We start from the raw sequence: 13,227 nt of genomic DNA, 5'->3' as shown, positions 1-13,227 counted from the left end.
GATGCACAAAGCTTTAATTATGCTGTGTAGAGTAAGTAAAAGACAGAATGTTACTAGAAAGCTCAGAAAGAAATAAATCACTAATATGTGTAAAACATGTTCTGCCTTAACAAAACATCTGGAATCTAAATATTTACATCCACATCTATTAAGCCTGAACTATTTGAATTTTTTAAAAAAGTAAATTAAAAGCACTTACTGGCAATCATTATAGTCTTGGAGTTTCCTCCTAGGCTATCTTTTAATAGCCAAGTCAACACCGAGTCCCTATAAGGCACAAATACTTGTTTCTTCTTTGAAAGAGGATTTGTTGCATCCTGAGATAAATCAGCTGTGATACAGAGGTAGGAAAAAAAAATAAAATTAGGTCTTTTCATTCATTTTCAAAAATATGTTAGGCCATAATTTGTGTAAGTAAACAAGGTATTTAATGACCAAAACCACCTCAAGACAGACAAGCACAACAACCAGAGACTTACCTAAGGCAGAAATTACATTTCCCAGAGTAACTAGAGATTTGTTAATATTCCCTCCTTCCTTTAATCTAACTCCTGTGGCACCAGTGGCGTCTGCTCTCTCACTTCCAGCAAGATCTACCAAATGAATCTTGCTAACAGTTTCACAAGGCATTTCAGAATCAAATTTAGCCTACAGAAAATAAAAAATAAAGCAAAGAAAAGTATGTTAATATAAGTCCTGCACTTCTACTGAATCAAATTTAGTGGCCTTTTTCATCACATGACTGAATTTAATTTGCTTACTATAGCAGATCTTGAGAAGACAGGTGAATTAGAGGTACCACTGAAAGACATTCGATAATGAATGGTTGCATAACTCCTATATTATTTCTTTAAATTGTAATATTTGCAACTTTTTAGTCATTTACAGACAAGCTGTGACACTGTGAGTTGTAATTTACATGATGCAGTGACCATGTGCTGCATTCATTTTATTAAGCTTGCAACATTTATATTATATTTATATATTGCTTTCAGCAAATTATAGCATGCACAGACAAATTTGCACTCAATTTCTCCCCCACCTCCAAGTTCTCTTCAACTAGCAGGTCATCCACGGGCATTCTAAAAAGCCCCCAAAAACAACAATAAAGAGCAGGAATCATGAGAAAAGGAGTTTACTACATAAAGCAAACACATCACTGTGCTCTAAAGAAACATGTCCGTTCTCTCTAAGGAGTTTTATTTTGTTACCTGAGTGAAGTTGATTGTGAAAATGGCATGTGACCTGCTACTAACATCATTCATTCCAGTTGCAGCTGTCGTCCTATTTATATTTCCTGCATCCATAAGTTCCTCAACATCAGCATAATTTTGGACTAAATGTTTAGACAAGTCTGAAGAAAAGCAGAGTGTTACAGTATGTTCATATATGTTCTGAATTTACTTTACAAAAAGATTCAAATTACCCTCACTACTGCAAACTATTGTTGCAATTCACATTTATTGTCATATTTGTTTATCACCTAAGGAAAGGAATGAGGCCTCATATAAACACTGGAAAATTTACACATTTACTGTAAAAAAGAAAAAAAATGCACAATCTTACTAAATTATTTAATGGAATAACATGAGCATAATCCCACAAGAAACATGAACCTTCCCTGGTAGAGAACAGATTAACACAATTAGATCCTAATAGGTTTTCATTTCATCTAAATATCTAAGATTTATAAATTATAGTCAACAAACTATTAAAACCAATTGCCTCTCTCAACGTTACTTTAAAATGTGTTATAAATTTACAGATAAAAAACTCTAATAATTTTAGGATTGGGAAAGAAAGTAGAGATGCAAAATTAGAAGCTATTCCTTCAATGCTTTTTACTAAACTAAGGCACTGCATCCATCATAATTTATATTTTAGAAGATAAAATGCCCTGTAGAAGTAGACACTACATTTTAGAATATATTAAGGTAATAAAATATGCAGTTTAAAACAATTAAAGTGCTTTTACCCTCAACATATGGCCCTTCTTTTGGATGTTCCCGTATTCGTAAATTATTAGTTTTTGATGACTTCCGTCGGAGAAGATCTCTCACACGTTCGTTATAAATTTCCAAATAACTGAAAAGAAAAAGAGTAGAAAGCCACTGACTGATTCAAGAGCCTTTTATAAAAGGAAAGCCATACTAACACAAGTGTGAAAGGAAGAGGCTTGGAGAAAGAAAATAGATCCAAAGTTGGCTTAAGATAATAATGACTGCAAGGTATTGTATCATAAAGGAAAAAGCCAAACAAGCAAGAAGAAAGTGGAAAGAAAGCAGACATTAGCAAGATCAAGATCTCCTAATGTTAGTCTGAAATAAAGGGTAAAAAAAAAGGAAGATGCTGTCCAGTAGCAAAGGCATTTGCACTGTCATATAAACGCTGCAATATGCACAGCTCTTGGCTTGAAGGTACGAGTACTGCGCATTTTGACTACAAGTGCCAACAAAAATCAATTACAGGACTGAGGCCAAGCATAAAAAAATTTTTGAAAAATATGCACTTTTCCCAGAGATAAAGTGAAACAGAGTAGTTGTAACTGAAACAAGTTTGATAACCTGCCAACTCTTAACATGCCAAGACCTACCTGACTTCTGTTCGAAAGGATGCCTCATTCCGCTTTGTTTTTTCACTTATTTTGCTGAATAATCCTTCACAGATTCGAGGTATCAAACCTGCATCACCCTGCAGTAACAACAATTCTTAATTCCAAGGCTATATATGCATGCACAATACATTTTGAAAAATAAAACCCTAAATGACTAATGGAGAGTTTAAGACTCCGGAATGGGGAAAAATCAGAACTTTTCAGCAAATACTCTCTTGCCCTTTATTTAACGGCAGTCACCTTGCCAACTTTAACCCTTTTGTGTGTGGGATGTATAACCAGCTTCATTTATTTGCTACTGGAATACATTTTGTCCCTCTCATTCCGTTTGAATAATTCCAACTGGAGACTGGATCCCCAGAATAAGTCATGAGCTTCCTTATCTCACCACTACCTTAACTGCTTCTATCTCATTTCCCTGTGGACTTGGCAACAACTGCAAAGAACAGGGCAAGAGCCATATACAAACAGCCATGGGACATTCTCATTCAGACTCCCAATTCCCAGGCCACAGGCCTTCCTGTGTTGAAAACTGCAGCAGGTCCTCTGAATAAATTAGTACACGATGACAAGATTAAACCTACATTCACCGTATCCCACAATCCTGCCAAACTTCATTTGATATTTAACTCCTGAATGTCTGTCTCTGCAGATAAAGAGTTTTTAGGCATGAAATGCTTGGTTGGTTTAATAAAGCAAACTGAATAAAACCTATCCCACTGAGATACCCAGAAACTTAGCATGCCGCTTTCCTTGCTGGTCCAGGAAGAGCCCTCTCCAGCCAAGCAGTAAGCTATGGTGAGGGTTGTCCCCAGCAGCAGAGGAGCAGGAGAGTCTGGTCTCATCTGACATAGGGGTGCTTGGTCCCACCTCGTTCCTTTGCCCAAATAAAACTCCTAGTTCATCATCCAATCACTTCTATTTTTTAATTATACTTTATCCCTCCATTTTGCCTTTTCCCAGCTTTTTCCTCCTCTTAATCAGATCCTCTCTATCCTTCTCAAACCAAGCTTCATTATTTTAAATAAGAATCTGTTCTCTGCTCCTATCTTTCCTAGATCTTCACATGATTGTACCTTGGGTTAAAAAAAAAAAAACAAACCAAAAAAATCCTAGATTAAGGGAGAAACTTGAAGATTAATCAGGCTTTTTTTGAGACAGCTGCCTCTGGCAACAGAGAAGCAGCCTTTCCCAATATCTGTCAATTATCAGTCTCTATTTCCAGGTAAAGTTTCATGGGTCAGTGTTGGAAATTCTCACACACATTTTATTTTAATTTTTTTTAATGGAATGGAAGAGGGAAAATACTTTTCTTTCATCTCATGCTTGGAAACAACTGAATAGTTTTAATTAAAGGTTAGGGGGAAAAAACATGGAAGATCTATCACAAAGTTTTAGGCAAATCATCAGTCTGACATAATTCAGCAACCACAAAGAGAGGCTTAAAATAGGAAGTACAAGCTCTAATTGAATAATTTCAACCTTAGCAATATAATGTTGAGAAAGGAAGAACACACAGTTCCCTGAGTATTAAGCTAGTAAAATGTACATCTTAAAGAATGTACACTCTTTATTGGTAACTATATTTAAATACTTTCTCATTTTCACCCCCTAGAGCTGAAGGGCAGGATCAACTACAGCTAGGATTATTTTTTTCCTGGCCTACTGAGTTTCCAGACATGGAAATCAGAAGAACCAAAATAGGTAGGCCACTCCAAAGCTGAATTTTCTCATTAAAAGCCTGTTCTTCTTCTATGCTATCTAACCAGAAAACGCCTTGTACTGAGTTTTGCCCATCTACCTTGAGCATAAGGAGCAAATTATTCTGTGTAGCAGCCTTTCAGGTCTTGCCTTTTAATCCCCCAGAATCTTGCCTTCTCTGCATACCCCAAGTCTGACTTTCCTGGTATTTTATAGATCTCTGCTCAACATTCTAACTGGCCCACATATTTCTTGAAATGACTGCTATACACAGAAGTGCAGAATAAATCTTCCAGAGCCAAGAACAGCAAATATTGAAAACAAAATGAGAACAGAACCCAAGCTTTTTAAAGAGAAGTCGAGAAAAAAGAGTATTTATTTCCAATTCAAGTTTTCTTATAGCACTGTAGTTTCTCTGACAGGACCATCAATTTTGAGGCATTTAACTTGCCAGCTAAGTACACTTTATATGCACTCTATACAAAGCCAGATTAAAGTATTTATGTATCATGCCAAGAAGATTAGAGCTTTAGTACTGAATTGTGTCAAACAAACTTCAGCACCTATTCATTTGCAAACTGTTTTGATGATTACAGTCATTATATATAGTGAGGCAGTCTCATAAAAATGTCACTTTTATAAATTTCTGAAATAGAAATTCACACCTAGGTCGTGAGATCTTTTCTGGTTACAAAAGTCTATTCTGCTTATGATATTGAGGTAAATATAAAGCTACTTATTTTGTGACAACTGAAAGAAAAAGATTTACAGCTAATTTACTTTCCTAAACTAGAGGAGGTGCAAAGAGCCCAATCTTACTACATTTCAGAAGAGTGATCTATCCAAAGAAAGGTAAGTGCTAATATTCTCCTTTTCATTTCTACTGGGAGAAGACACAATACATTTATTTTCCCAAGGATTAAAGAAAGAAACCTAGAGAGGCTGCCTGGTGAAGAGGCTTCATCAGTCAGCCTTTCTAAACTGCTCCACTCCCAAAAGTTTAGTGGGTTGTCTCTGTCCTTGGACAGTCACAGAAGCAACTGTGAGAAACCACTTCCATCCTTTACTCACAAAGTGCCAAGTACCTCCTATCACACCTTCCTCTTCCTTCAGTGGTCAACAGGACATAGTCCTTAAAATTTAATTTCCTGGATAATCTCATAAGGATTTGGTGAGCTACTGTCATGCCCAATTTCTGCTTCTCACCTGACAGCCTTCTCTAAGGATCTTTTTAGTCTTCTGACTCTTCAAAAGAGGTTTAAAAAGCACATATCTACAGAAAAAGCTGATTATTAATTTTCTCAAAATCAGTATCTCCTTTTCTTTCGTGTCAAGTTGGGCATAGAAAATCAGCAATAACATTTGAAATGTTTGGCTTTGTTACTGAACAAAAATTACTGAGTTTTGTCCAAAACAACCAAGCATCACTTAAATAAACTTCTTCCAACTATAAACATCTTTCTTTAAAATAAACAGCTCCCAAAATCTCTGATTACTACTACAAGGTGTGACACATTAAAGGGTTAGTAGCATACAGACAGAAGCAGTATTACAAATTACACAAAAACATGCTCCTGCAACAGCATAATTTTAATCCATTGCAAAAAATATATACACCTGCTCACTCGATGTGGCACAAGAAATGGACATTGTCCACTGGGAATTCTCCAAGGTTTTCAACATGGTTTCCCACAGCCTGCTGCTAAAGAAACCAACGTGTTATGGTCTAGACATCAGGTCTGTGTGGTGGATGGGAATTGGCTAACAGGCTACACTCAGAGGGTGGTGGCAAACAGCTCCTTGTAAAACTGCAAACGTGTCATGAGTTGAGTCTCCAGGACTCAATATTGGGCCCAGTGCTGTTTAATTCTTCATAAGTGACCTCAACAAAGGGACCAAGCATACCACAACAAAGTCTGATGAAGACACCAAGTCGACACTTCAGCAGGGACAGCCACCCTGGAGGAAGACCTGGATAAGCTGGAATAGTGGGCTGACAAGAACCTTATGAAGTTCAACAAATATAAGGTCTTGCACATGAGAGAATGTAATCCAGGAGTGCAGCAAAGGCTGGGATCTATCTGGCAGGAGAGCAACTCCATGGAAAGGAGTTGCACAACACGAGCAAACAGTGCAGCAAAGAAAGCCAACTGACACTGAACTGCATAATAACAACCAGGGGAGAGGTAAAAAAGTCATTATCCCACTCTACTCAGCACTTGTCAGGCCACACCTGGAATACTGCATTCCGTTTTAGTCTCTGCCATACAAAAAAGATGTGGACAGGCTGGAAAGGGTCCAGATAAGGGTGACAAGGATGACCAAAGGACTGGGAAGCTGCTATGTGAAGAAAGGTAGAGAGAGCTGGATTTGTTCAGCCTTGAGAATAAAAGGCTTAGAGAAGACCTTATAACCATGTTCCAGTATTTAACAAGTGCCTACAGAGAAGATGTTGACTGCTATATACAAGGGGTCACATGCAAGAGACCTGTGGTGAGAGATACAAATTACTCCTGCAGAGAATAGTACTGGATATAAGGAAGACCATTTTTCACGAGAACAATCAGCAATCGGAATAATGTTCTCAGGGGAGTGGTGGCTTCCCCAGAAATTGACACTTTTAAGATTCATATGAACAGGATGTTGGGCCATCTTGTCTTGACCATGCTTTTACCAAGAAAAGTTGGAGCAGACAATCCTTGAGGACCCTCCCAACCTGGTATTCTATGGTTCTATGAAAACACAACATACCGCGTTTCCCATCATGGTATAGGACTTCCCAGATCCCGTCTGTCCATATGCAAAAACACAGGCGTTATAACCTTCAAAAGCAGATTTAAGCACATCCATACCAAGATTTTTGAAAACCTAAAAATTAAAAACAAAACTTTTAAGTCAACATAAGCTTGGGGAAGAAGATTGTCATCAGCCCAGCATGGCAAATATTGAAGAATACTGCAACGCAAAGGCAAAACACAGAGGTATTTACTATAGGAGAGGAAACTAATATTTCAAATAAAATACTAAGTCTTACTACCATGTTTTGTTTGCAGCACTGCACTGGTTTGTTTTTTATTTCTTTCTCTGTCACAGAATACTTGACATGTCAAATTGCTTCCTTTCTTTTCTAAAGCTCTAATTTCTCAGCTACTCCATTCACTTTTCAGTATTATTATCTTTTTCTATCTTATATGTTATTATCTTTTTGTATCTTCACCAACTCTCAACATTCTGCAAATATCCAGTCCCCTCTCAAAAGGAAATATTTTGGTGATTCTGTTAGTTTCTTCCTTGGTCTTTTTGGAGGGTTTTGTTTGGTTGGTTTTGGTTTTTTGCTTTAATGAAGTGTAAGAACATGAACCATAATCTTCTCTGTATTTTCCCCCTAAGTGGCTTTCATGTAGCAATGCTTTTTAGGCTGGCAAACATGGAAACTTGTTTTTAATGTGGTAAGTGACCCAATTTCATAATTTAACCCCTTCTCTTTTACCCTCAACATGTAATAATTAGTAATGATCCCTCCTCTATGTCTCATAATATGGGACTCTGTTCTCACCTAATAAATTCAGCTCTCACCAGATGCCTTCCCCACCTTCCTCTACAATACTGGCTCCAACACCCCTCACAGATTTGATGAGCTTTCATCATCATTACCCCTCATTGGGCAAGGAGTAACACTTGGTGCAGCATTTGTCCCAACTAAAATATTAATCTGTGTCTCACCATCTGGACATGATTTTCAAAAATCTCATGGATGTTTCACATAGTTTGGCTACTTGTCTGCACTTTATGAGGTTTAAATTCTCCAAGGCATAAAAGTAATTTTTAATACTGAATGGCACAAGCACAGTATAAGCTCACAGCTTCTCCTTGGAAGGAGTGCTAGGTAATTTCTTTAATCACTAATCTTCAAATGTGCCTTTGGAATACTTCACTTGACCTTCCCTTGAGCAAAGGAGTTACAGTGCTGTAACCAGTTATATTTCTCAAAGAAGAAGAACATAAATATCAGTCAAAGCTACTTTATTCTTTCCCCTGTTTTTCTCTGTGTCCAAGTTTTTACCTCACCAAGTCCTTATGCACTGCTCTTTTGAAGGAATTTTCCTTTTTAAAAATTTGTCTATGTTTCACACGTCATTTAAGGTAGTGCTTAGGACAGGTATGGTCAGCCTTGTCTGAACACAAAGGCTTAACACACAGGTTAGAAGAAAAGACTGTTTGGATGGGATGCTCTTTTGTCACAAAAGGGCAGTAAATACCAAAATTCTATTTGTTTCTCAGTCAGGAATACAAACTAAGAAGCCTGATGGCAAATTGCCATCCCCACTGTAACTTTGGAATACTAAAGTGTATTTTGCATCTACAAGGCATATTATTAAGGTATGTAGTATTAGACAGTTCCATTTCTTATTTTTCTGCCTTTCAAATGGAAAAATGTAACAATCATGAACAAAGGGCACTAGGCAACCACATCACCAACAATCAAGATCAATTTTATTCCCTGGCAAGATGAACGTGAAAAAGAGGCCCTTCTATGCCATTGGTGCAGTAAACTGTAATTTCTGCAGGAACTTGATAAGGGCTTAACTACGAAGTCTTCCAATTAAATATGAAATTATTAACACAAGCAAAACAGTAGCTTGTGCAGCATATGTTTAGGAATTGCATTCCTATAGTTTAAAAACTCCTTTTGTTTTTGAAGTGCTGCACACAGTGTAATTAAAACACCTGAGAAACAATATTTTTGTAGCTAAGCAAGAGAAGTTCACACTCCTGCCAGTACAGATAAAGGAGGTGCCCATGGTTGTAGAACACACTATAACAGCAAAATATTGATCACAGATATTAAAGCCATATTTACAATTTATTCTATCATTACCAATCATAAAACTCACAGTTAAAAAAATTATTGCTCAAGGCTGCTGCAGCCATTACTATATGGGCATTTTAATTTATTTTTATTTCTATAGACTCCTGGCATGGGCAAGTTACAGTAATCTTGTCTCTACCTGGCCCACCCTGAAACAGGGAAATGGCACCAGAAGGAAAAATTTTCAAAAGGGAAACTTATCACTTACATGTGGAAACTTGGCATCAGTACAGACTACAACTTGGATTTGTATGCATTCAACTTTACTTTGCAAATGGTTGTTTTGACAAGAAATAACTTCATTGTTTCACAACAAATTTGGATTCTGGAAATAACCTGCACTGTTAACAGCATGAGCCTACTAACACCATGAATCTCCTTCTGGGGTTCCTCTAATGTGGTCTTGTCTAACACAGCTTTCCAGAAGTACCTAAAGGCAGGTATCTAGAAGATCCAAGTATTAAATATCCATAAATTTAAGTCACACTGGTGCATAAGAAGAAGCTTCATATAGAATCAGAGCAGAAAAATACACTATCAAAACTGCTTTGGTTAAATAAATAACTGACTCTGCATGCTCAATTTAAAGCTTTTGCTAAAATTCTAGAAAGCCACATGGCCTGAAACACCTGCCTAAAACCATTCACTAGAATCTCGGGTTCAATTCATTGCTCTCAAATACATTACTACTTCAATTTGCCACAGTGCTGAAATAATCAGGGTATTTTTACCTTGATGGCCAAATAAAACGTGTTTCATGGTACTTCAAAAAACATAGCAAAAATGTGTTACTTAAAAGAACACCATCAAGAAATAACAATCCAGAAAGTTTAAGAATATACATGGTCAAACCCTAAAATCTCACTGAAATAAAAGAAGTATTCAGAAAATAAGAAGACGTATAAATTACCCTGATGGTTAAACAAAAAATTCCAAGTCTAATTCCCCACCAATTTTAGTCATGATATATACAATGGCAAAAATTGTCATTCTCATAAATACTTAAAAATGGCTTCAACTTACTGTTTCTTATGACTAGTTTTAATTGTGAGGCTTCTTAGGATTATCCATTACAGCATCCCTGATTTCAAGGGTTTCTGAATAGATGGAATACATACTAAGAAGGTATTCTATCCAACTAGCTTACAGGATGTTCAGTAAACCATTGAATTATTTTAAGGGGAAAAGAACTGTTCTCACTTGAAGCTCACAGCATCAAAACCAAAAGAGAAGTCAGTAATCACAACTTACTTGAGATTCACTTAGTAAATTCATTAGGGAATGGGAAGAAACGGAAAAGTTCAATGTTCACATGAAATGCAAGGTCATGGAGGGTCTCTCTGTACATCTGAATAATGTCTATAGCTCCGAGTTTAATTTGCTGTTCTGACTATGCAGAAAGGAAAATGCTTTTGTCCTTTCCTAAGGTGAATGCTCAAGAGAGGAGGAAAAAAGAATCTTCTTCAGTGTGCACCATGGCTTTTGGACCACAAAAAAAAAAATAAAAAATCAAACCACCACTAAAAGAAACCACACCACACTTCAAGCAGGTAAGAATGTTTCTAACAGAATTAAAGTTATATGCTTGTTTCTCAAAAGTAGTTTTTTCTAAAAAGCTTTTCAAAATCAATTTCAGTGCTCAGAGATGTTTTCTAACTTGACCTTATACAATACTAATCAGACAAAAGAACTTGACAGAAGGCATTCAGCCTATTGTATTACAAAACACACCACTTACATTGTTAGCTAAGTTTAAAAAAAAGAACAAAAGCAAAATTCAAACTCTCAGGTACCTAGAAAATTTCTAAATTACAAAAGAAGCACTTGGAATGGAAGGAAGTTTCATGGAATGCTTTCAAGCCAAAGAAAAGGGAAAGGAAAAAATCAATTATTAACATACAGAAATCCTACCGTTTCTTGACAAACAAAGTTGGGACTTTTACTGTCTGCTGAGAAATAGGAAAAATCATAGGTAAATGTTTTCGTTCTTTCTCGCCCTGTGTCTCCAGTAGCCCCCTCTGGTATCTATTAAAAAAAAGAAAATAGAGCTGGTACAAGACATCCTGATGAAGTAATTACAAACATTTGACAATAAATAATCAGAATGCCAATCTAGCATAACACATTACACATTTAGAAATGTACAATGACAGGTCAGATTATGATTCCAACAAGACTGACAAAATTAGAAGGAGGTATGCCCTTCTGCAAAAAAGACAGACACGTCATAAAGCAGCACAGCAGGAATTGTTTGGATTTTAACTTAGTGCTTCTAACCACATAGCACATTCTTGTCACAATACTCAGGTTCAGTTAAATGGGTCTATATATGATATTATAATCAGGATTATCCTATACATATAATTTATAGGAGCCAGAGAGACATTTACAGCGTAACAGCAGTTCAGCACAGAGTCATGATTAAAAAAGTGTGACATACCTGCTGTTTAAGGCAATCATCATGCTCAAGACATGACAGCTGACACTGTACTTCAGCAATACTCACCATGCTCCAACTCATTCTGAAGAAACTACACACTGAAACTCCTTTTCCTATATTAGTCATGAGAAACTATCTTGAAAAAACCAATTTGCTGCACATGGCTTCTCTTGCTGAGAGAAATGTTAAAATATACCATCCATAGGTAATAGCAAGTGATGGGTACTTTGGATTTGGTTCATTTTCATGGGAATTTCAGAAGACTTCTACAGATGAAGCAAAGATTTCATAGCTATCAGAAATATACCTCTATTCTATTGTTGGCTTTCATCTCCCAACTAAGTAATGACCTGAGTGATAAACCTCTGAAGAAATGATGAGATAGAGCCTATAGAGTGGTCTGCAGAAAACCACAGTGTAGCAAGTTAACAGTGTAACCTGTTTTCCCTCAGCATTACTTTAACACTGTATTTTAACAACTAGGGACTACTGGCCACAGTGCAGCAAGCATCACTGGTTTTGCCCAGTCGTATTTTGGCAGCTATTGAGTTATGACTTCATTTTATAAGTTGTGTTTACGCACCTTTAAATTTGTGATTGTTGTTTTATTTTTTTCCATTGAAATAATAAACTTTGCATTAAGATCTTTCTCCCTGAAAAAAACAAACAAACAAACAAAAAACAACAGAAAAGTATGTTAAATAAAACATACCACAGTTGTCCAGAGTCATATTTCCACCCATCAGGCTGCCACAGTCAATTCTCAGATTAATTTTTATTTTATTTTTTAGTTCTTGTACCCAGTGTTTATTTACTTCTATAGCATTCATTTGAAGTACTCGGGCTTGCCTCCAAATCCCTTCATCTAGAAACAGAGTAGAAGCTTGAGGAATCCTGCTTCAGAAATTTAACTCTGCAAGTCAATTAAGTGGTTTGTTCTTAATCAGAAGTACTCTGATCCAAAGCCCAGTTAAGTCAAATATGTGGCTCTAAGGAAGGGAAAAACAGAACACAACGTAAGTCCCAGCTTCTCACCAACATTCCAGCAGCAGCAGTTCCCACTTATCCATATAATCTAGGTAATAGGGACTGAATGTTTAAACTACAAAAACCTAGTATTTTAAAACTCTCTTAGAAATAAGGTAAAAAATGTGTTTTGAGTTCTGATGCATCATAGCAGTGAAGGAGAGAGACTGTACTACCAACAAAGAATTACATAGGTGTGTGGCTTCCCAAAGCACAAGGATGCCAGGAAAGAAAAGATCCAGTTCCAAAGAAGTGTTTTCATGAACTCGCATTTATTTCATGATTGTTTCTGACTGTTTTCAAAAATACCATACAAGACTGTGAGCTTGGTGTCTAAACCCAGCATGTAACAACCTGCTTGCCAGAGATACAGTTTCACTATTGTTAGTCATAAGAGCAATACAGGCTGCTCCTGAATGACAACCTTGAGCATAACACTGCCTGTGCTAATGAAAACACGCACATGGAAAGAAGAGCTGGAAGGGAAAGATGCGCAGCACACAAAACCTCACTCTTCAAATGTTGACGTGTCTCTCCCAAAATCATCTGCTGAAGTCACCTGACAAACTGGTGCTC

At 36.7% G+C, this 13,227-nt stretch overlaps 1 protein-coding gene across 4 annotated transcripts in view; it reads right to left on the bottom strand.

The window, feature by feature from the left end:
- The window catches only part of KIF16B (kinesin family member 16B), a 126,216-nt gene extending 113,889 nt beyond the window's left edge, over positions 1–12,327 (bottom strand). For all 4 annotated transcript variants that reach the window (XM_088160721.1, XM_088160722.1, XM_088160723.1 and 1 more), the window contains exons 1-8: positions 12,209–12,327; positions 11,097–11,210; positions 7,067–7,183; positions 2,594–2,691; positions 1,976–2,085; positions 1,212–1,354; positions 480–648; positions 200–331 (exon numbers count right to left, since the gene is read on the bottom strand). In XM_088160721.1, the coding sequence (XP_088016847.1) occupies positions 200–331; positions 480–648; positions 1,212–1,354; positions 1,976–2,085; positions 2,594–2,691; positions 7,067–7,183; positions 11,097–11,210; positions 12,209–12,244 (919 nt within the window). In that variant the 5' untranslated portion in view covers positions 12,245–12,327. The remainder of the gene's footprint in view (positions 1–199; positions 332–479; positions 649–1,211; positions 1,355–1,975; positions 2,086–2,593; positions 2,692–7,066; positions 7,184–11,096; positions 11,211–12,208) is intronic.
- Positions 12,328–13,227: the final 900 nt, after the last annotated feature.

This window comes from Sturnus vulgaris, chromosome 3 (assembly GCF_052056855.1).
Source record: "Sturnus vulgaris isolate bStuVul1 chromosome 3, bStuVul1.hap1, whole genome shotgun sequence".
Classification (NCBI taxonomy): Eukaryota; Metazoa; Chordata; class Aves; order Passeriformes; family Sturnidae; genus Sturnus; species Sturnus vulgaris.
The sequence above is the reverse complement of the archived record's forward strand: the minus strand, read 5'-3'. Positions and strand labels throughout refer to the sequence as shown.